We start from the raw sequence: 24,337 nt of genomic DNA, 5'->3' as shown, positions 1-24,337 counted from the left end.
AGTGGCCATCGCAAAGTAACCATTCATGTGGATCTCTCTCTGGACCACAATAGCAAGCTGCCTGCAGTCAAATCATCCTAAAAGAAAATATTATAATTTTTGTTTTACATAAACTTTACCTTACCTCAGGTAAAAAAAAACATTAAAGGAAACATCCTCCCTAAAAAGAAGTGGGACGAAGCTTATTCTACTTAACAAGCTGTCTGCAGTGAAATAATATATTATGTAAAAACATGTTTTACAAAAACTTCATCCAGATGTGTGACATTGGGATACTTAATTTCAGCATGTATTCATATTATACCTGCCAGTTTGCAGGTTATAAAATCTCTATAAGAAACATCCACTTCAGGTATTGTTTGAACAGGTTTTTATTACTTTTCCAAAACAACCAAATGAATAAATTGTTTACATAAACTTCAACTACCTACCTCTTTTACAGATGTGCAACATTGGGGCCCTTTTTTAAGCATTTATTCATTTCATATCTGCCAGTGTGCAGGTTAAAATAGTTTTTAATCATGATTTAAGTCATTAAATCAAAATTATAAATCATAAATTAATTTAGCTATTTATAAATAATTGAGTTATCAAATAAACTGCTATTATACCTTCCTTTTAAAGAAATCTTTAATCTCAAAAGAAAACAAAAGTTGGACATAGTGTGACTAAAGTAAAGTGGGACAGTGTTTTTTTTTTACAAACTTCCTCTACTGCCCCTTTTTTCAGATTGTAGCATTTTAGATGTAGACATAAAGACGCGAGTAGAGTAACTATTGTGTTTATGAATACCAATAAAGTTTGAGATTTTGAACCGGAAGCTGTCGTAAAGCAGTCGTTTGTTTGTCGTGCAGATGCTGGTTCCCATAACTACAGTCAAGATGGCAGCGATGGCGGCCGGAGACGAACATGCTGCCGCTGACGTTTTGCGAGGACTCGCTCGACATGTGAACTGTTTGAACGAAGACAACATGTCCACCCGCAGGAGGGCCCTGGACCAAATCAAGAAGGACACCGTCGACGGAGGACTTTCCGGCGGCGTCCTACAGGAGCTTTTCGCTGCCCTGCTCAAGCCTCTCCTCAAGTGCCTGTCAGATCCGAGCGAAAGGTGCCGAGACACCGCGATAGCGACGATCACAGAGTTCATCCGCTGCGTCCCCAGGCCGGAGGAGTCGCTGCCTTATCTCATGCCCTGCCTGGCTCAGCGGCTCGGGGAGAAAGACATACTGGAGCCCGCGGAGGAGCTTCGGCTGTCGGCCGTGGAGCTGCTGTCTCTGACGGTGGAGTTGTGCGGGAAGCACCTGGCCCCGTATCTGACCGAAATGATCAACATACTGCAGAGAGCCATCGTCGACCCCTTCCCGGATGTCAAAAGAGAAAGCTGCAGATGCGCAGTGGAGTTTGCGACGCGTGTTCCAGGTTTGTGTTGTTGATAGGAGTCAGTCGCCATGGTTTCCAGACCCGCAGACGCGGAGTGGCTGGAATGAATAATCGATTTGTAATAATCATAACAATCCACATCCTTCAAATCAACCTCCTAATGTAGAACTAGATATCTATAGTTATGTTAATGGTTTAAAAATAGTTGATTTGGCATTTGTTTCACTGCTTCTCACTTTTTTTTGGAGGGGGGGCTTGTGTTAAGTTTAATAATTCTATTTGACAGCTCCTCACTATTCGACAGTCAGATCATTTCACTTACTTATGCAACTTTGGTTAATTGTTTATTTGATTCACATTTTGTCAAAAACTCAGAGTTATCTAATTTGAAATCATAAAACCTGAGCAACATGCTAATACTAATCTGACCAAGATCACAGGATATGTCCAGTCTCATTATTGATACTGTATAAATATTTTAAAAAGTGACTAGTTTGAATAAACTGCATTTCACCTCTTTCTCCTTAGAGCACTTTCATATGCAAGCTGAGAACCTGGTGAAGCCTCTGATGCAGACGATTTCTCATCAGCACTCCAGAGTACGAGTGTCTGCCATAGAAACCACCGGGGCCGTCATTCAGCACGGCACCGGGAAGAACGTGGATGACGTCCTCTCTCACCTGGCGCAGAGACTGTTCGACGACTCGCCACAGGTTCTACAAATGATCAACTGTTAAAAAACTCCCACTCTGTGTCCTTACAAGTTCAGATTCTTAAGCTTTTCACCCTAAACTAATGCTTTACCTCCTGTGGCACAGGTGAGGAAAGCTGTGACTGTAGTGGTTGGGAATTGGCTACTTCACATGAGAGACAGATACTCTTATTTCCACAAACTCATCCCGCTCCTGCTGAGCAGCGTCAACGATGAGATTCCAGAAATCAGGTATTACACTGCAGGCATACTCCCTCTTACTGCATTATAAAACATGCCACTGCTCACGTGCTATTCTTCAGGTCAGGGGGAGTTTGATGATCTAAATATCTATAAAATGTCTCTAACATGTGTTTGCACTCCCCTGCTGCAGACTTCTAGCAGCTGATTTATGGAGACAGGTAGGAGCACAGTGGGAGAAGGAGAATGAGGACGACATTAAGGATAAGATGGACTTCCTCCTCACCCCACCTCCCTTCTACCCACCAGGAGGTCAGTCACAGCTGGCAAAGCAGCAGCCTCTCTGCCACTCTGTTATTTTTAATTCAGATAGTCAATGTGGGAGAGAGATTGACAGATTCCAAAGTTAATGGAATGAATCAAGAATAACTTTGACCATTAACAGTTCCCCTGGTAATGGATTTCAGATTGACATAGTAATTTATATATGGTTCTAAAAGTTATTATTTTTGGTGACCTACAGATATTTGCCTCAAAGGTAAGATTTATTTACTCTATGTCTCTTGGCTCATACTCAGTCATTTTATCTGTCTATCTCCCTGTAAACTGGGTCAGTTGCCGAGAGAGTCTTATAAATAAAGTGTGTGAGTTGTTGGCATTAGTGCGATTAAACTCTATTCCATGTGTGTGGAGAGACGGTGGATCAGACAGCAGTTTTTGCTCATATCTAAACTCAAGACCCTTAAAGGTTATCTTCATGTTTCTTTATCAAATATCAGCTGTGTGCGTTAAAGTCTTTAATATGTCATACATAAACTTATCACCTCTGCCAATGAGGTTTTTGTTTTCATATGCATCAGTTGTTTTTTGTCTGTTAATCAGCAGCATCACACAAAAACTGCCAAACTGATAATCACGGAACTTGGGCGAAGGGTCTGCTATGCATCAGGGAAGAACTCATTACATTTTGTATAATAATATTGCATAAGCATTTTTAGAGGAGTGATATCTATGAGTGTGTGAAATTTGGTGCATCTTGGTTTGAATTTAAGGGGACGGTTTGGCCTTGAACAAATGGTGGATGTACTTACTGTACTGAGTGCTATTCTAGTTACATTTGTGTTTGACCTACAGCTCTTCAACACGCTCTGCATGAGATGTTAAAGAGAAGAAATCCAAACAAGTATCCAGATATATTCAGTTTGGCAAGGTGACGAGAGGCTGAAAGGGAAATCATGCTGTAGTCAAGTATAAGTTCTGTTGATGAAATGTGTGCAGGTTTCATCCCACTTGTGTCAAGGGCAATTTTGACACGTGCTTACCAGAGCATCATGCAAATTCTAGTCAGGGGCATTCGTGGCTGTTAGAGAGTGCAGGTTAATGAGGTAGCATTCAGAGATCACTGCTGCCTCCTAAAGCTCTTGTGAGCATCCATTGTTGCTATTAGAGATGAAGCTGTGTAACAAAAGCTTTATTCTAAGCCTCTATGATGGAAACACTGGATTGTCTAGAAAGAGCTGGTGTTTATCCTAATATCCTTGATATCCTGCTTAAGCACAGGCCACAAGTTCAGAGTTTCCTACATCCTGTAAGATGATCTTCTTGGCTCTTTCAGTAGAGGGATTAATTTAGGTGAAATCTAAGTTTGGAACGGTGTCTTGAATTCCAGTGTTAAAACACAGATAAGCTTCCAGGTGCATCGGCTTCACTGGTCTGTCCTCCAGCATAATAAATACCTGTCACACCACTTCAATGCAAATGTAAATGCAATCGCCTCCACGTTGCTGCATTAAATCATTTCTCATTTAGTAATAAACGATGTAGTAAAAAAAATGATGCTTTGAGTGACAGCGTAGTTTTCAGGGCAGGCACTGGCTTGGAAAGATAAGTGTCTGCCCTGGGGCTGAGAATGAGTGTGAACCTGAACGTGGTCACCACGGCTAACCTGTGGAGCCTGGACAAGTGTGTGTGTGTGTGTGTGTGTTTGTGTGTCAGGGGCAGAGTTCTTGGGCCCTGCATTTTGGTTAAAGCTCATATACATGTCCCACAGCTACATGTGACAATGGGGATGAATATGCGCTGTGCCTGGGGACAGGAAAGGAAAGCAAAGGGAAGGGAAGGAAGGCCCTCTATCTCTCTTTCTCTCTCTCTCTCTCTCTCTCTCTCTCTCTCTCTCTCTCTCTCTCTCTATCTCTTTTCTTTCTCTTTCGTGGCATCATAAATCTGCCGGGCCTCCCAGTGTGAAGAGGTCACTGTTAGACAGGGAGAGACGACCAGAAAGGGGCTTGTTTTGTCTTGTCCTGGTGTGTTTCTCTGATTTATCTCTGTCTTCCTTTAGTCCCTTCTTCCTCTCTCATTAGTGTGCCTTTATGGAGAAGAATGAGGGGAGGGAGAGCGCGATGCAGAATTTGAAATGTAGGTTGAGAATGCGTTTCACTTGCTCTGACAAGTCCCTCGTGGGTAGATCTTAATTGTAAAACATTACGTGTAGAACTGTGACGAGCTGGAGTTGAGTCAGCAGACATTTAAAAACCTGTGAATCACTGATATTTATAAAAGTAATACAAATAAAACTTAATTTCTACAGTACTTGAGGAAAGGAAAAAAACGCCTCCCTATAAAAACATAAATCTAATCTGCACAGGCGAGGAATTCCAGAGCCTCGGGTCCTGATGGCAAAACCCTGGTCACCCTTTGTTACAGGTCTTGATTTAGGAACTACTTGCAAGTGTTGGTTTACAACTTCTACAAGTTATAACAACATACATAGACAAGGAAATTCAGACAGAACACATGTTGCGTTTTGAGCTAATGAAACCCAACAAATTGACCATCTCTTGAAGATTGTTCAGTCATTCCAGAAAGCAAAGTAATTCACTAACTTAGATTAGATTATATTCAACTTTGTTTTCATTGCACAGTACAAGTACTTATACAACAAAATGCAGTTTAGCATCTAACCAGAAGTGCAAAAAAAGGCAGTAAAAGTGCAGAATATTGTGCGTATTTAAAGTGGAATGTAAATAAATAAGATATGTACACTAAGAAATATATATATTGAATAGTAGAGTATTAACAGGTATTGTATGATATAAGAACTATGAGTAGTAAGAAATATATATGGAATGAAGGAGAAGCAGATGAAGCGGCTGAGAGAGAGTTAAATATATAACTAATAAATGTTCCTAATATGACAATCTGTTAACCAGTTGTAGAAGAGAATGCAAAGTTGAATGTTCTTCATTTTTCTCCTCCAGTGGAGCGTCCGGGGCTGGGCTGCAGAGAGCTGGTGATCAGGAATCTGGGCAGACTGGTGCCAGCCATCACCCACGATGTCACAGACTGGCTGGTGCCCACGCGGGTCCGGACGTCTCAGCTGCTCTCTGTGCTGCTGCTCCACGCCGAGGACCACAACACGCAGCATCTGCAGCCTCTCCTGGCCACTCTCTATCGGGCCTGCACCGACTCCGAGAGGGACGTCGTCAGCAATGTGGGTTCCAGTTTTAAATACTTAAGAAAAAAGTAAATGTGCTTTGCATGGTGCACAGTAAGAAATGCCTCGTTTAATATTCTAATTCACATCAAGCCGGTCTGGGAATAAATAAATCCTACTCATCAGATTAGCTGTTATGCATCACATTATATTTCTTTTTTAGTCATCCTTTATAGAATCTTTTTATGAAATTTTGATCATCGCCTGACTGAATGATCTCAGGACACATCTGTTGAGCTTTGAATCAACACCTCTAGTAGCATTTCGTCGGTTTCTCACTGTTGTAAATTTACACTGCACCCAGCTGAGCTCAAGGACTTTGGATGCACCTGTCAACGTAGGAGAATTGTTCGGATGTTTGATGTTCGGCAAATTAAACGCACTCTTCCTGTTGTTCTCGCCCTCCTCTATACTCCCTCATGTCTCTCTTCACTCTCTCTTTGCTTGCATCCAGTGCCTGGCTGCTGCTAAACTGTTGGGGACCTTTGTCCTTCCGGCCGCCTTCCTCAAGCTGCTGCTGGATCATGTGACGACGCCCCAGTCTTCCTCTCATCCCTGGGCCCCCCTCATGGTGCTGGCTGCGGTGCTGGGTGGCTGCGCCCGACCCCTCCTCAAACCACATCTTGAGCAGATCGCCAACACGCTGGCTCAGCCCGACGTCTGCCAGGAATATCAACAGGTCAGCAGAGGGAGGCGTGGGTTTGGTCGTGGTTGAGCTGTTTTTAGCCTTTTTTTTATTTACCTGTGAATGCACATCCCACTGTTGTCAACTGAAGCAAAAATGAAGTTTACTGTGGGAAGGGAAGGAGCTGATGTTTTAATGATCAAAAGATTACAGACCTTCCCGGTTTACTCTGCCCACATTGGTTGCCATGTCTTGATTCTCCCCCTGATCTGTGGGCACAAGCTGTTCCTCTTCCAGTCTTGTTCGGTGATCTTGGCCGTGTCACAGAAGGTCATCACTCTCTCTGTGAACCTTAGTGTTCTCATTTTTGCCAGGGACAGCTCAGCAGTCAAACAGTACCTTTCTTAACTAATTTGTCCCTCTTGGAAATAGGTTTCATGATAACATGCCACATCTCTTTAGCTGAATACTTTTTCAGGAGTTTTGAATAACACTTCTGTACACAGTGAGTTCAGTGGGTTTCTGGTTGAGTAATTCTACAAAATGCCGACCCAGCAAAAGCGACAGTCCGGCCACATGGTGTTTTTCCAATCTAACATTTCAAGTCTGCGATCAAAACCTCTCTGCTCACACGCAAGTGGGAGATGGGCCCCAATGTTCAACGTCTCTTTACTTTCTATTTTTCTTACATAGCAGAAGAAATTATAATTATATTCTCTGCAAATAACGGTCTGCCTCTGGAAAAGTCCCATCGAGTCCGCAGCAGTATCATCCCTGCTTCCTGTACTTCCAAACATGTTTCCCTTTCAGAATCAAAATAACAGTTTCCAGGCAGAGAGCTATTTTCTATCGTGCTGCACTATTGACTCACCTACACCCCTGACCCCACCCTGCTCTCAGTGAGGCCAGCAAGAATTTCCTCCCAGGGATAATAATAACAAAAATCCACTAATTTCACGTGACCCCTGCTCGGCTGCTCTGACCCCCCCGGAGCAGACAAGGCAGTGCATAGTCTTTGTCTCTTTTTTTTTTATAGCCATGTGTCAGGTCTCAGCACCAGACTGTGTTTCAGCCGTGCCATTGAAAGAATCCCTGAAATTTCAAAGCCTGCCTGGTCAAGGCCAGTGATAAATGAGGAGGGAAGTTGACCCCCTTCTGTCCTCTCTGGTCGTTTTCCAGCAGGGTCAACCATAGAAAGAACTAACAGGACGGGACAGTCACACGTTTTCGCACAGATGGAGGCAGACCTCTGCTTCCTGTCGGTGTGTTCCTCCATCTATCTCCCTCCGTCATTCTCTCTGTCTCTGTTTCTGAGGGCAAAGCGTACAGGGGTTGCGATTCAAGAGATGACCCAGACGCAGCACCTGCAACATTCCTCGACAACATACAGGGTTCATAGCGGGGAGCAGGGCCAGATCGCTGTGTGCCTGTAAATAACACCCCTCGAGACAGGGGCACCTGCATCCCTCTCTCCCTCTTTCTCTCCGTGCCGAAACGCTGATCCAGAACATTGTGCACCCGCCTGCCGCAGAGTTGTCTGCAGACACAAATAGTGAAGTAAAACAAAAAGGAGACTCGATACCCTGATTTTATTATATTTAACTCTTCTTTTTTTCTTTTTTTTTTTAAATAAGGCATGTTAAGAACTTTATAAGAATGTGCATTTGGATTCATCTTGAGAGAGTTGCGTGCCTTGAAATCAGACTTGGTCAAAATGAAGCCGGTTAAAAACTGAAATATAAATAATCATCAAAGTGAGCAGGGGCAGGGGGAGGCAGCAAGGCTCAGCGGGGAGTTCAGGGAACAACCATTAGATTTGGAGGCTGATATACGAGGCTTCACCGCGACTTAACTTACCGACTCTTTCAACTCTCTGTTTTCTTTTCTCCATTTCGGTAAGGGGGGAAAAAGACAGCTTACAAAAATAAATGGCAGATGCTTGGCAAAAAAAATACAAATATTAGTTTTAGGTTGAAGATGATGTCAAGTGCTTGAGGGAAAGTAAAAGGCGAGCCAGTGGTTTGTGAAGCCACTGTGTTCTGAGGTGACCTGTTTAGTTTAGATTGCTTATGGATCACATATTGACTTCTTTTTATAGGGGTATTCCACAGAGGAGTCACAAACCCACACCATCACACACACACAGCCAAGACTCGCAATGCTTTGAGTTGCCACAATGAAGCAGACATCAGAATATCTGCAGGGCTGGTATGATTTTGTAAAGATAGTGGTGAGGAGGAGGAGGAGCGGCATAAAGAAGGAGCCTGACAATGAGTTTGGATGCATATTTACAGCCAGGCTTGATTAAACAGTGCTTGACCCACAGTCGCCCAGTGATCAGAGTGAATTATTGGGGAAAAAGGAAAAGCTCTGTCTCTTTTCATGTCGTCTTTGCATTTCACAATGTCACGTCGACCAGTTTTCTGCTGAATACACGAGCGTTAACATAACTCCATACATCAGAGTGTCTCCAGCGTGCCTCCCCTTTGTCATGAATGACAGCCGTGCACCGCTCACTGCTCTGCTGAACGACAGATAAAGAGAGGAGAAGAAAGGCAGGAGAGCAAACTTTACCTTCGTGCAAGGGGTCAGCACCACATCCACTACCGCTGTTTGTTTTCCCATTGCCTTGGCAACATCAGTAGCTTTGGGGGGGGTGAGCACCCCACTGGATAAGAATCTCTCAACTTGTGGTATGGCTCCTGAAAGTGGAGTTGTGCGTGAGTGTAATTGATGTATACAGTGGTGGACAGACACACACACACACACACACACACACTATGTAATGAGGCCCCTGAAGCGTGCCCAGGCCAATGAAACCAGGTGTATCTTGCCTTGCTCCAGGTGTCCACACAGTCATTACACCGCACCACTTTTTCCACTCTCCCTCTCTCTGCCTGCCCTTATAGCTGTCTTCTGCTCATATACAGTATATTAAGTGTGCAAATATTTTTGTATAACGTAAATGTGTGCGTCTGCGACTGTTATCTTGTCCGCCTCCCTTCAGCTCCTCCTGTGTTCACGTGCCAGTGAATTCCTTGGGGATTTCCCCCATCAATGACTATTTGAACCCATTCACACAAGTAGGGAATGGGCACTCTGCCTGTGTCTGTCAGCTGAAGGAATGAGGGCAAGTCTCGGTCGCTCTGAACTGCATGGTAGTTTAGTTTAGCCTCAGGAAATTGTGTTTACACACTCTACTAACACCCTGGACTCAAGAGACATGTAAGTGTAAGGAGCTTTTTTTTTTCTCCAGTGTGCTCAACCCTCCATTGCAAAATAAAAACATTTGCTCATTAGTCTCGCAGACTGGAACTCCTTTAGCTTCCCTTCCTCCTCACAAATCCTGTCTTCTTTTTTTAATGCCCTGAGCATCTTTACTTGGCTTTGCACTTGTTTTCCTCCACCCTACTGCCAAGCTGTGCTGTGCTCAAATTTTAGAAAAGATAGTGCCCCCTAGTGGTAGACATGGGTTTGTGGTATCTGAGTGGCGGTGCTTTTTGAGTGAGGTGGAATATGTTTAGATAGGAGTGTATATTGAGAATTCTTTGCTCGCACACACTGAAGTCTCCCCCACTCCCGCTGAAGCCCGCAGCCCCAGCCCCCTCCGAGCCAAGCCATAATGACAGGCAACGAGAAAACAGGAAAAGAGGCCGTGATCCCAGTGATGGCATGGAAATTAGCCTTAGCCGCAGGTCTTTGTCTAAACATGAGCTCAACACAACACTGGCTGACAAGTGACAGAAATCTGACACATGCTCCCTCTCAGAGATGGAAAATAAGTTTTTGTGGATCAAGAGTAATTTAAAAAAAAAAAAACATTACCCCTTAGAGTTAATCGTGTGAGGAAGTAGATGTGGAGCTTTGCAGGAAGGGGATAGTGTGCGGACCAAAGTGCAATGGGGTTCATTGAGAGACGCAGTTCATATTCCAACAGAATCCCTCTCACAAGTACAAACTTCTAATAATTCTTCCTCTCTCCCTCTTTCCCAGGTTATGTACTTGGAGCAGTTGCTGGCCTGTGTGGATGTGCTGCTACGTCAGGGGGAGTCAGACTGTGGCGCGGTCAGCCTCCAGCTGCTGCAGGTGCTGGTCACTGTCCAGAGTCTCTCCCCCGCTCCAGAACTCAGTGAAAAGGTGAGAACGCAACAGCACGAAGATACAATCCCAGATTCCTCCTCTCCGCAATTACCTCTTTTTTTTAACCCTGTTTCTCCCTTCAATTTTATTTTTTCCAGCATTTTTATGAGGGTAAACAGCTTTTATGAAGCAAAAGAGCTATTCAAGGAATGCAAGCATTTGTACAGGTTCAAAGTGGGCATGGCTAACGGTGTAATTACCCACTTAGCCAGGGCATCTGAAATTGCACCTTTGGACTGGAACTTTAAATCCACTCCTAGTTGAAAGGTGGAGTAAGCAAAAGATGGAAAATAAACTGACGTAAGCTGCAGCTCTTGGCAGGTGTTGTGTCAACAGCTCACCTCCATTCGTGGCTCCATAATGCCTCCTGAGGTCACAGACAAACAGATATGTAACTAACTAAGCTTTAATGCTGCAGCCAGCCTCCGAATGCAGAGGGAGAAGCACAGGAACAAGTGAAGCGAGTGGGGTCCTAGATCTTCTGGTCGCCATAGGAGGCTAATGACAGAGTCCACCTGTGTGTGCATGTGTTCACGTGTGTCTGCAAATATGTATGTTCAGACAGGGAGCAGTGTTGGAGAAGAGATGGGAAGAAATGGATTAAGAAAGAGAGGGAGGGTGAGAATGGCCTTGGGCATTTTTGGATCCGGAGGGAAAGTCAGACTTGTTTTCCCAGAAAGGGGGCACGTCTTTCCCATCAGTGGACAGCTTCAGGGTTGTCTAGCTCTCCTCTGTGACTCAGACGTCTCTGTCCCTGTCCGTCCCTGAGGGACTATGAAGGGAATTATGAAGTTCCCCAAAAGGTCTGTTAGTCTGCCCTAATTATTTACTCTGCTATCTCTCATCCCTGCCCTTTCCTCTCAGCTCGGCTTTATTGGTGTGAGTCTGTGTCTGTGTGTCGGTTCCTGTGCCTTTGTGACATCCTGTGTATTTGTCAGGGTTTTTGTTTCTGTGGTTTTATGTGTGAGACCTTGTCATGTCTGAAGTGTTGTTCTTCCCAGGGTTTCCCAGGATTTTTTTGCGTCTCCTATTTCAGCCCGGCCTTGAGAATTTCTTAAATTACAAGAAAACTGCGATAATTGCTCAACTAAACAAATGTCTGTGTTTTTGTTTTTAAATTTCAAGTAAAGATTACAGCAAATAACATGTATTTCTGTTCCATTCATCCCTCTCTCCTTCCTTCAGGCCTTGGAGAGCGTGCAGTGCTTGTGTAAGGTGCAGGGCCTGGACTCGGGGGTGGAGCTCTATAGGCAACACATGGGTCGGCTGCTGGACTGGCTGTCTGCCACTGTCAACACCTGGTCCAGTTACTCCCCACAGAGACTCCAACTGCATATCATAGTCATACAATCAGGTGAGAAGTGAAGCCTCAATGTGCACGAGACGTCGCCAAATTGCGCCGCAGGTGCTGAGGTTTGCACATATCGAGACACAGTAGTGGTCAAAGAAATACAGGATGGTGTTTCAGACGAGTTACTTGTTACTGATGAGAAAATCCATGCATCAGATCTCAACATGCTCTTTGGGGATGTTCCCCCCCCCCCATATGTTGGTTGAGACTACAATCTTAGTATAATAATTGTTTTGTCAGACACGACTTTATGGTGTGATCGGTGAAGCCATTCTCTCCTGAACTTGATCCAACACAACATTTTACATCATATTTCTTGAAACTGCCAAAGCACCTAGGTTACAAATAATTAGAAAATAAGAATTCGCAGTACGGGGGCTTCAGTTTGATTCGGACCTGGCTCTTTGCTGCTGGTCTACCCCCATTCTCCCCATTTCAGGCTCACTATCCTATATACCTGAAACATTTCTTTAACAAAACAGTTCCAGCCATGCCAGCATCTGAAAAAAAAGCACTTTTGGCTTTCTGACTTCAGTAAATCCCTGTCTCTCCCTCGGTTTTTCAGTCTGTGTTTCTCAGAGTTGTCTAAAGAGGTTAGTCTATGCTTGTGAGAGTATGTGTGTGTTTGTGTGTTTACTTGTCTCTGCGGGGACCAGTGTGAGCCTCCAGAGTGTGTGCGTGCATGCGTGCGTGTGTGGGGCCGTTGGGTTAAAAAAGCTGTGACCTTGTCTTTGGTGTTGAGATTTCACTTTATCTCCGCCAATACCATATAATCCTCCATCATCAGCGCCTCCCTGTGCCACACTTTCATCTCCATCTCTTTCTTCCCCCCCCACTCCCCTCTCTTTCTATTTGACTAGGCAGCTGCGCCCCTCTAATCCTCACACAGACACACACACACACAGAACCTGAAGTCATAGCCCTCAAAAAGCTGTCTCTACCTGTGGGGACCTAATTTTTTGTCCCCATTGTGATGTCCCAACAGGTTACTGGGCATTTAAGTTAAGGGGCCCACTGGGATACAACAAAAAGGACACACACTCACACAGCTAACTGACCAGTCCTTTTTAAGTCCACCCTGTAATCCCTGTGCGGGTCACTACATCAAACGGCACTACGGCCGCCTACTCTTGACCTTCCCCAGGATCAAGGCCACTTTGAAGCTCAGTTTGTTTCAGTGTATGTATGTGTGTGTGTGTGTGTTTGATTTGCGAATGCCGAACGCTGCTCTGAGCCTCCCGGGACTTTATTCTCGCAGATGTGATCTTAGGTCTACTAAGATGACCCGAGGACTTTATAACTGGCAGCAAAACGGACGGCATGTGACCGTTGTGTTTGATGTGCTCATGATTCAGGGAAATTATCCCTCTGCTGAACAATTGTCGGTGGTTAATTTGACAACTGAGAATGGGTCATTTCGCTTGCTCATCATCTCCGCACACACAGCTGCCCTCTCATATCCTCCTCACAGCCTTTTGTTCTTCAGTCAGTGTGAAAATGTCTGATCTCCCGCTGCCTTTCCTCTACGTTCGGTCTAAATGCCTTGCTCGAGGACAGGATACACACAGACAGTCTCTCTAAGCAGTAAAATGACCGCATGCAGAGAAAAGTGTGTCTGTCACAGTGACACCAAAGTCACTGTGAGATGACCTGCAGACGTCTTCTCTAACTCCGATTGTGACAAAACCTTTGATTCACACATCCCGTTGGCTAAAGTCTCTCTCTCTATCTCAAACTTTGTCCACCACCCTCGGGCAATTGCCGGATTTCCTCTGTCTCCTCTCATGTCTGTACAATAGAGTGCAAACAGGGCACGGACACTTATCACTTGTTACACACACACACAGATTACTATATATAGCTCCGAAAACATGCAGTCAGACTGTTGGTGGGTGTGTGTGTGGGCACTGGGCACATTAGTGTAACTGGGAATTCTTGCCCTGTGAGTTTCTCATTTTCCTGTAATAGATACAAAAACACTCCATCACACAAAGACCTTTCTGTGTCTCATTTCCTCAGTGAGTCTGTGTCTTTGTCTCACCAGTCCATTGAGGGCTCAATAACACCAAGCCCTCTGGTCAGTGCTTAACAAAAAAGATGTCTCCCGTCTGTGTGGGCTGAAAATACAATTAGGAATCAAGAAAAAGGCACAATGAAAAGAATCTTCTCTTTTTAATGTTTAGAAATATGTGGTTAGGCTGAAAATGGGTGGTGACAGAATTAAGGCTCAGCAGTCCCCTTATGAAACATACATCAAATTAAGAAAAGATAATTTCATCATGATCCATGAATCATTCTTCGAGAAATCAAAGAAAATGTGCGATCTCGCAATTTTAAAAGGAAGTTCCTGGAACCAGCCCCTGACCTGGATCCGCACCAACATTTAAATGTTCTTCCCTTGCACGCACAGCTGAAAACATCCCTGGCTGAGGGAATCATAGTCAACTGACTTGATTTCAGCAGGGACTGAAGTTAGGAGGTCTTTAGATAACGAATTCATGTTCAAGCTCTTTCAAACGACCCAAAGCTGCTTCTTGAAATTCAGTAAACTATCCTGAAAGTTCACACGTGTGCCTGTGTTTGTGTTACAGGTCCAGTGATCGGGGAGTTTGTGGGCCAGCTGATGCCCCTGCTCTGGAGCTGCCTCCAGCCCGACAAGGACCCCGAGATGAGACTGAGCATCTTCACAATGCTCGCCAAGTTGCTACTGAACGCAACCAACACACTGGATTCCCAGGGGTGAGGGGGACAAAGTCACACACAGAAAGTCCGCTGATGACACTCGTTAAGGACCGAAAGGTTTCTTTAGTAGGTTAAAGGGAAGTTTTTTTGTATGTCTTGCATTGAACAAAGGTGCGGACACAACATTCTGCATCACAGGCCAACTCTCCACCCTATAATCACTGCATTATGTTACAGTCTTGTTCGGTTTCGTCTCGTCTGAGTTTTCCAGGTCATGACTTTATTATCACAGCTTGCTATTTTCAGACTTTGCTTCACATTAACCTGCAAATAAGTTCCACACCCACAAGGGACCATAATTAGAATTGCACAAGCAATGGTCTATTTCCTGGAAGCCGTTTTTCAGTATCTGTTTCTTTTGGATCTTTTGGACAGGTAGTCATGTCGTCGATGATAGGGTTACATCGTGGCGTGATACCCTCAGTGGTAGTTCAGAAATGAACTTGAAATGGTCTCTTAGGGAGTATCATATGAATCAACTCCACTTAATCACTTCCCAGCATGCATGAGAAAGACGAGTGCACATGCTGTCGGAAAGTCTCCTCACTAATTTGAATTATTATCGACTGGTGACAGAGGAAGGATCGGAAGGATGTCCGACACCCAGAGAGCAGCTCCTGTTTGGAGCTTCTTCTCCCCTGTGGCGCCCCTCCACCCCCCCCCCCCCCCCCCCCCCCTCCAGGGTCCCCTCCGAGCCCTCAGCTGTGCAGCTTTCAGCCCGGGTTCAGAGCTCTAATCTGAGGGAATGCATTAAGCCTGAGGCCCATCCCGGGTCCCAGTGATCACAGCAGCTGCTCCTGTCAATAACAAAGACAAACCCCGTCCAAGAGGGTTGCCATAGGGATATCGCTGCAGCGTGTTACTTACCCCAAACCCAACGGCCCAAAGGTCTGTCCGGGTTAGTAGTTGTTTCCATGATATCAGGGGTAAATTGCTAATCCTTGTATGGGAAGATCTCAAAAGTGCGTTTGTCCTGAACCCATCAACAGTGTCAGGAATACAAGATACATCTATGCCTTTGTCGGGGAAATTTGTTGCGTAAACAACAGGAAATGTTGTCGGGCCAAAACACTGGAAATTGGAACTTTGCTTTCAACTTTCATCAAATTATTTTAGCCATAAATATGCGTATCAGACAAAAGGAGCCTCTGTCTCTTCCCCACTCGCAGCGCGGCCACCTGTGCTGCTTACAGCGTTTCTCATTCCTGAGCCGTATCTCTGGTAATCGCAGAACCATCAGCAGAAAGAAATCATGTTACATCTTCAAAAGATTTCAAGTAAAAGCTTAACATGCGCTGTTCGGGGGTTGTGCGGTCTGCCATAATATTTCCACTCAAACTCGGCTCATCCCTCCATTCATGATTTGTGGCCCGATCTTGGCTCAGCAGTTTGCAGCCCACACACACACACGTGCCATGTCATCAAGAAGACAATGATAGTCATAGAGAAAACCCCTTCTCTTTGTTCTACAACCCAAATGACATAATGACAGCTCGGCGGCAGAACGAGCAGAAAGGGAAAGGATGCGTGTGTGGATGTTGGAACCTTTCATCCACGCACACGTACTGTTTTTGTTTTATGAGCTGTGATTAAAGAGCTAGATGTGAAATCTAAGTAGAAGGTGATGTGTGAGATATGAAAGTTCATCCTGGTGGCAGGCGGTACTCGTGTGCCACTTGCAACAGAGATAAGAGTGTGTGAAGAGTAGGGGTCTTGATTTCAGCTTTGAAGGCATAATAAAACAGGAGATCTTTTATCAGGATCCTAGATTTTACAGATTGTGTTTAACACAAAAAACAAGATGAAATGAAACAGGTTGCTTGTATCAAATATCACACTTTTTTTAGCAACATATTTTAGAAACGGCTCATCAGCCGATTTTTACACATTTAAATAAAGACTTAAAAAAAGGATGGATAATAGTTGAAATCATAATTGCAGTAATAATATGAATATCTCCAAAACCAATTAAAATCACAAAATATCAAAGGAATGCGACATCACCAACAATTTCAAACTGATTTCAAACTGATGGTCAAAGCATGAAATGCATTGTAGGACCAAATCTATGAATGAATCAGTTAAGTGAACAGAACAAGTAAAACCACTAATGAGTAGGTCGGTGGTTTGATCCCCAGCTCCACATGATGTTGTGCCCTTTGGCAAGATGCTGACCCCAGACTGTCAGTTTGCAAATGATTTAAGAAATACTTGATATCGTAGGAAAGGGCTCCGAGTGGTTAAGACAAGAAAAGTGCTTTGTAAATTAGGTATTTTTTACCAATCACCATATCTGATGATCAATAGTTTTGAACCAGTTCTTGTTCATGAAGTTGTTTGTGAAAACTGCAGGAGCACAGATAGCTGCACAAAGACGCGCATAAAAGAGGTCAAATCCTCGTCTCCTTCCCTCGGGTGACATCACAGTAAGTCTTTCCATCTTCTGGCGTCATGTTGGTGAAGAGCTTTCAACACCTGTCAAGATGAAGAGAGGGATCGAGCAGAGAGCGGGCTGTATTCGCGTCACACTGTCTCCCCCTGCTGGCGCTGAAAGAGTGCAGCACGCTTTATTAAACACATGACGGCTTTATTATGATACCAGCTGAACAGCCAGAGGCCGAGATCAGAGGCTGTGGAGGTGGTTGGGAGCAGACGGAGAAGTGCAGACTCTGGTGGTGTGTGAGAGAGGATGTCCGAGGGACTAAGCCAGCATGGAAAATAGAAGGAGCGGGGACAGGATGACACCCAGATGTTGTAGCCCCCCCCCCCCCCCCCCCCCCCCCCAATCCCATCTGCCTTGTGGGAAAATGTGTGGGAAAAGGGCTGCAGCATCCACACTGTGTTGCCGATGCATGTCCAACATCAGTCGCTTCTCTTCAAAGCGGCATGTTGCAGCGATGGAAGTGTTTTTTCTCTGCCCCTCTACATCTTTTCACCCTCTGCCCCTCTACATCTTTTCACCCTCTGCCCCTCTCCCAGGCATTTCCGTGACGGGGCCGAGAAGTTCCTGTGCGACGTCCTGCTTCCTAACCTGGTGTGGCGAGCAGGCCGCATCGCCGCTGCCGTCCGCACCTCGGCGCTCAGCTGCCTGCTGGCCCTGCTGCATGGAGGGGCCATCACACCCGGACAGGTACATACATACGTTCACCTACATCGAGCACAGGCAGAGATGTACCTGCCTTCACAAAATGAAACAATCGGTTACATGGAAGCGAGCAGCAGCCAGTAGGACGATCTCCATTCTGTAGAAAACTCTTTTTATTGACTCAGCTGTAAAGGAAATGATGTGTTAGTGCGTTCTCTAAATCCATCAGGAGTCGACATGTACTTCGAATTTTCTGTTTTATCCATTTCACAACAGACGGTCCCCCTCGGCCATTTAGGAAAAAGATAAAAACCCTTCTCTCCTCGGCTGAAAGAGTTGGCCGCGGCAGGTAGCAGGTGTACGCGGGGGTCAAGCGGGTCCACATACCTTTGTCCCTCAGAAACAATGCCCCCACTGTTCCTGGCCCTTGTTATAGGTAGGAGCTATCACTGGGACGTGCCCCTTGCACCTGCCTGTCGGAGCATGTGCCCAGTTGCGGTATGCACACTCGCACGCACACATCTGGTGTGTTTGCCCTCGCGTGCGCCGAGTGACCAGTTGGAACCGGCTCACACACCGCCTCCGTTCACACGTCCTCAACTACAAGGCAGAGCAAACAGCTGGGGGACAATGGGAGCCTGGGTGTCGGTGAGTGGGTGTCGGTGTGCGATCGAACTTTTACTATCAGTTGGCGCCCGAATGTGGAAAAGCGGTGACCGACCGTGACCCGCTCAGCTCCTGGGGGAGAGGAGAGGTGAGGTTACAGCTGAGGGGGAATAAAAAAAAGAACACGTCCCGACGGGTTTAACAACAGGAGGTTATGAGTGTTTCCACGGGCAAATCAAACAGCCTTTCATTCAGAAGGACATTGTTTCCTCGCTTCTCCCTGTGAATACAATTAGCAGCTCCAGTTACACTCAGCGTCCTCACTTTGTCACTGATGTAATGCCGGATCACGTCTCTGCCAAATTGCCCTCCTCTTTCTGTCTCCTTCCCTCCCTCTCCCTCCCCTTGTCTCCTCGCTCCTTTTGTCTTATTTCTGTTTCACGTGGGTTCGATGGCAAACAGACCGGGTGACAGAGGCTTTAGCAATCACCTCTTGGCTTGTTGCTTGTGGCGCTCAGCCTCGCATACCTTGTTTGTCCATTTCCTCTGTGTAATGAAAACATCGGTCTTCACTGGACTTCTGAAGATGGGCTCCGTGCCCGTGTGTCTGTACAAACTGATCCAGACCTGAATCTGCCGTGATTCAGGTGATATAACACTTAACCCAAGTCAACACTAGCTCTTGAAGGAGAGTGTGTTCTTTAGCTTTCAGCTTGTGATGTCACTTTTACTAACCAGCCTCTTACCTGCTTCTTATTGCAGATAACTGATGTATGTAAATGAATTAGAAGCAGACGTTTTAAGAGGGTTTTGTAGATTAAAGAGAGTGATCTTCACAATACAGCATCAAAGCAGGCGGCCCATTACAGCTGCTCTCAGACACTGACATTTTCCGGAGAGGCTGCATGTTTCCAAGTCAGTTTCTCCGGACATTTTCTGGAACTTGCGAACTTTAGAGTGTTGACTACACTTTAAAAAACGTAATGCACGCAGAAGTACAAGAGTACAAACATCTCAGTATGAAAAGGAGGAGATGAAGACGAAGATGTCAACTTGGAAAGACAACAAGATTCGATGCCGTTGTCGATGTCCTGTAAACAAAAAACGATGTGCTTTCCGCTGCAGAATTTACACGTCCTGCCTCCTGCATGCTCCATCCAGGCTCCACCCCTCGCCTGAATGTTTCAGAAATGTTCCTGTGGACGCGCCTGACCCAGACATTCTCCTGCTGCGTTCCTCATACGGACCCAGACACAATTCCAACGGACATTTTTCATGTGTGAACAGCTTAAATTCCACTTAGAGATGATCTTTCATTGTGAAAATCTGTGACAAAATGACTTTACTGCACAAAACACAGTATTCCAATATATCATGTGTAAGTGAGAGACCAGATTCTTCCTTGTCGGTGAGGAATTGTATCAAACAGGCTTTGATCACGTCATTCAATGAAAAGCTTAATGTGCGCGTCTCTGCCTTTCATGTGCGCAGCTGCTGTGTGTGGAGGAGAAGCTCCGACCCCAGGTGTTGTCGGCCCTGGAAGAGGACTCTCAGATGGGCCGCCTGTTGGCTTGTCGCTCTGTGTCCACCATGCTCAAACTCATAGGACACAGTCTGCCCCCTGAGGCCCTCAACAAGATCTACCCCGGTAAATGACAGGCCCACCCACAGAAATGAAAGCTCTCCTCGCTGTAAATTCACATGAACGCATTGCAATTAATTGTCTCTCCTCCACAGATCTGCTGAAACGTCTGGACGACAGCAGCCAGGAGGTGCGTGCCGCGGCTCTGCAGGCCCTGGGCCGGTGGCTGTCCAACCTGACCAAAGAGTACCACCCGGAGCTCTGGGCTCCTCATCTGCAGCTCCTCTTCCAGCAGCTCCTCCTGCACCTGGACGACCCCGATGCCTCGGTGCAGGGCCAAGTGTTCGGTGAGATCAGAGGCGGCGTTTGAACTCGCAACCTCAGAGCTGAAGATAAGAGTGTTGATGGGCTGTACGTGGCGAGTGGGAAGATGCACACATGACCTGAGAATGTTCTAATGAAGTGGGAGCAAAGTGAATTCTGGATCCTGTATCACTCTCTGATTAGAACGAAGAAAGATCTTGAATATAACATAATAGGGGTTTGATTTAAAATGGTGTTACATGGACCTAATGGCCGTGATAATCTGATACTTAGATGCTACAGAAAGCCAAGGTGATGTGATGATGGGTCTGCTGCGTCTGAGACATTCAAAGATGGAGATTATTGAACTGGCTCGCTGCCAACACATTCCTCCACTCTCCTCTTTTCCACGCAATTCATCACCAGCAGCCGCCGCTCGCTTCCAGCTGCCGAATCGAGTCCTTTCAGGGACGTCGGGGTGAGGTGGCCTTCAACAGTGAAACACAAGATCCAGATCAATTTCCCTCCAAACACACACACTCACACACACCCCAACGGTCCCAGCTAATGATAACCACATGAGGACACGGCACCCCTACCCCAATTCTCCTCGCCATCTTTTCACATCTGTCCTCCACGCCCATCCCGCCTAATCCCTCCGTCTTTTATCTGTCCGTCTCTCTTCGTCCTCTTCTCGTAGCCAGTGTGTTTTCTGTGACGGCCCGCCAGCTTCACGGCTCTGCTTTTTATTTCCGTGTATCAGTGGAAAGTCTGAGTGCGTAACGCAGCTCTTCTGGACTTTCGCTCCCTCCCACTCATGTGGATGTTAGCTGTCATTGCTCCTGACAGGACACAGGTGAGCACAGATGCCTTAGCCAGAGCTTGAGGCCTCATTACTGGATCTCTCATATTCAGGCAGCTAGAGAAACAGAGAGAAGGAGGCGCTCACACGTTCACCAGATGCAGCGATCGCCTCCATACTGGGATCTCGAGCTCTGCCAGACAGAGATTGAAAGACTTCCCGGCAGTTTTGTTGTGGCCATTGGTTATCAAGTGTAACCTCGACTGCGGAGTGACACACGTGAAATCAACTCGTACTGTACCACTGTGGTTCTTGCAGTCGAGTGATGTTGAGTCATGTCCGTGTCTTTTCAGGGTTCTCTTTGAAAAACTATAGCGGTCATACATTATGTTAAAGTTGGAACATGAAAGGAACAGCTCAGGAGAATGTCTCTCGTCTCAAGCGATGCCGGATACGCCAGCCTCTCTAACTGATGCTCTGGCAATTGGTTACGCACCGAAGCTGATACCCGCTAAAGGATAAGTCTGGTGATCCGTTATATATATTTGTTCTGCTCATCAACAAATCCCTTCTAACGGCTATTGCCTGTGTAGATAAAGCTTGATAAAGCTCTCCCTGGACTTTCAGTGACTTCCTAAAGTTGATTAATGACACATTCCTGCTGCCCTGTGTGACAGAGAACCATGTGCTCATCAATCCTCTGCTGGAAGTAGTCCCTAACAAATGAGATGTTTATTCCCGATTGGGGGTTTAAGGTTTTTTAATCAGAAATTTTGATGTTGACAGTCCCAAACGAATATTTATATGAAACTGGAACACAGTCTCATTTTTTGCACAGATTTAGCTGTATTTTTCCTAGAGGATATTCAAAAGTAATTGGAAACAGCGATCCGGCTGTGGCTGAGGGGTAGAGTGGTCGTCCTCCAACCTGAAGGTCGGCAGTTCGATCCCCAGTCTGACCCATCTGCATGCCGAAGTGTCCTTGGGCAAGATGCTGAACCCTGAATGCCCCCCCCTAGAATATCAAAGTGCTGCGAATAGATGCACTGTATGAATGTATGGGTGAATGTAACACTGTACTGTAAAGCGCTTTGAGTGGTCATCAAAGACTAGAAAAGCGCTATATAAATACAAAACCATTTACCATTTACCATTTAAACTTAATTTAAAGATACGAGTGGGACATCTTGATGAAGTCGTCTTTAGACCGAGGTGAAAAGTTGCAGGTGAGCAACAGTTTGCAGGAGCCTTTAAGTTCCCGGGACTTAAAGTTCTGGGTACTTTTGGTTGAAACGCGGCCTTGCAGTGTGTCTCAGCAAATCTGGCCCATACAGAGAACTGATACAAACATATGAGCCATTGTGCAGTGTCTCAAACTGTGATCTCCATGAAGCTCGGAGTCTCTTTGTGAAACGAGATGACCTCACATCTCGCTGAGGGATCGTGTGTATCTGACAGCAGCCGTATCTGCCTGCGCCACAAATGTGGAAGCAATCCTCGTGACTCTTTTTGAAGTTTCCCTCCCCACCACTCTCTTTTTCTTTGTTCCTTTTAATAGTTGATCCCACTTTTATGCTTCTTGGATTTCAAACGCATTTCTGTGAAGTGTCTTAATGAAGGCAGCATGTCCCGACAGCGTGACGGACAGCACCACCTCCCTCTCATCCCTCCCTCTGTCACTCCTTCAGCCCACCGCCCTGGTAATCCCAGCACGGCTGCGACCTGCCCAGTCGCACAGACTGTTGGCACGGGTAGAGCTCCCTCCTCACAAGTCGCCATTGTTCCGTTCCACTGCTCTCCACTGAGTACAGTAAACACAAAAGCTCCAAAATCCCCTCCATCCCCTTGAAGAACAAAGGCAGGTATCAGATGATGAGTTTACATGAGCTAACTCATGCAGAGTGACGGCGTGTCACCACTGGAACAGCACTTTTTTCTTTTCACTGTGGTTTCCAAAGCATTTATCCATCGACAACAATTCAAGTAACTCGATATACCTGTGAGGATCAGCAGGGGTTGACGGGGGGAAAGGATTTGAAAAAGAGAAATGTCGCCTCCCAGTGGAAGAAAAGGACACTGACACGTTTGGTTTGCAGAGTGGATAATGTGCTGTTGTTCCTCACTGGTGTTCCGACTTCTATTTCACTGTGTAACTCAGCATCTAACTTTAAAGGGAAACTGAATACATGAGTTTAATATCCAAAGGAATTTTTTTATTAGCTCCACCTTGAAGGTTAAGTATTCATCTCCTGTCTGTTTGTTTGATGGGTTGATTGCAAGATAACACAAAAACAACTGAACGGATTTCTATGCAACTTAATGAATACTATCAAAGTATTCGATAAATGTTTATATTTTTTATTTTGTCTGTGTCCACTTCCATCTCATGACCTGTCTGCTTTGTGTGTGTGTCTGCTTTGTGTCTGCTTTGTGTGTGTGTCTGCTTTGTGTGTGTGTCTGCTTTGTGTGTGTGTCTGCTTTGTGTGTGTGTCTGTTTTGTGTGCGTGTGTGTGTCCAGAGATGCTGAAGGAAGGCAGCTCGGTCCACCCGGCCCTCCTGCAGAAGGAGGTGGAGGCCGTGAGAGACAAACAGCGGAGTCCTCTCTACTGCGACCAGCTGCTGCAGCACATCAGCTCCCTGCCCAGAGACACCAGCACCCTGTCCTGAGTGACACCACATGCCTTCATTCAGGAGAGGACATCTTTAGAACAGCCTTTCAAATGTCTGCGGAGGAGTAGATCGGATTTTGTTTTTTATCCTGACACTTTTAAGAGTTCTTGAACTATATGCATCACCAATTCGGTAGAGGACAGATGGAAGATGTGGTTGTTACCCTCTCAAGTTTTACCTGCCTCCGGTTGAAGTGTGTTGACATTGGGTTTTCACAACAAGGCAAAGGTAAATATGTTGGACATGAGTCAGACTTGATAAAACAACCTGCAGGCTGAGATGAGGCGGCCTGTTGTAATGAGGAACGAGGTAAAACGGCCACCACAGCATGAATGGCCTGAAGAACTGTCATCCTGCTGCCGGCCTCCAAGCCTGCAGAGCTTTGCCTCTTTCAGATAAATAGATTTTTTTAAGAGTTAACTTTTTCACTATGAGGCTTGTTTTGTCTGCCCCTGTTGTATTTTATGTTATTTTGCTTCTGACGTTTGATTCACTGTGATTGACTTTGCATACTTTTCTATGAATCTCTCCTTCCTGCAGCCAAACTCTGCTCATCCCAGCCTCCAGGTGGTGCTGAGTCTCAATACAAAGTGCATTTATCTTCATACAGTTTTATAAACACTTAACTTTGCAGACGTGTTAATAAAAATCACATGGAAATTTGAA

At 45.6% G+C, this 24,337-nt stretch overlaps 1 protein-coding gene across 1 annotated transcript; it reads left to right on the top strand.

Moving 5' to 3' along the window:
* The first annotated feature begins 871 nt into the window (after positions 1-871).
* On the top strand, positions 872-24,337 carry LOC128459276 (dynein axonemal assembly factor 5). Its single transcript, XM_053444399.1, has 13 exons — positions 872-1,419; positions 1,909-2,093; positions 2,199-2,323; positions 2,466-2,584; positions 5,530-5,762; positions 6,220-6,444; positions 10,384-10,527; positions 11,716-11,884; positions 14,473-14,620; positions 17,603-17,753; positions 19,806-19,962; positions 20,052-20,243; positions 23,520-24,337. The coding sequence occupies exons 1-13, from the start codon at positions 882-884 to the stop codon at positions 23,666-23,668; spliced, it is 2,535 nt and encodes an 844-aa protein (XP_053300374.1). The 5' UTR covers positions 872-881; the 3' UTR covers positions 23,669-24,337.

This window comes from Pleuronectes platessa, chromosome 16, assembly GCF_947347685.1.
Source record: "Pleuronectes platessa chromosome 16, fPlePla1.1, whole genome shotgun sequence".
Taxonomy (NCBI): domain Eukaryota; kingdom Metazoa; phylum Chordata; class Actinopteri; order Pleuronectiformes; family Pleuronectidae; genus Pleuronectes; species Pleuronectes platessa.
Note: the sequence above shows the minus strand (reverse complement) of the source record. Positions and strands in the feature narration are given on the sequence as shown.

Coding starts and splice junctions, on each gene's coding strand:
- LOC128459276 (XM_053444399.1), top strand. CDS start 882: ATGGCAGCGATGGCGGCCGGAGACGAACATGCTGCCGCTGACGTTTTG. Junction 2,094..2,198: donor TGTTCGACGACTCGCCACAG/GTTCTACAAATG, acceptor CCTGTGGCACAG/GTGAGGAAAGCTGTGACTGT. Junction 17,754..19,805: donor GGGCCATCACACCCGGACAG/GTACATACATAC, acceptor TCATGTGCGCAG/CTGCTGTGTGTGGAGGAGAA.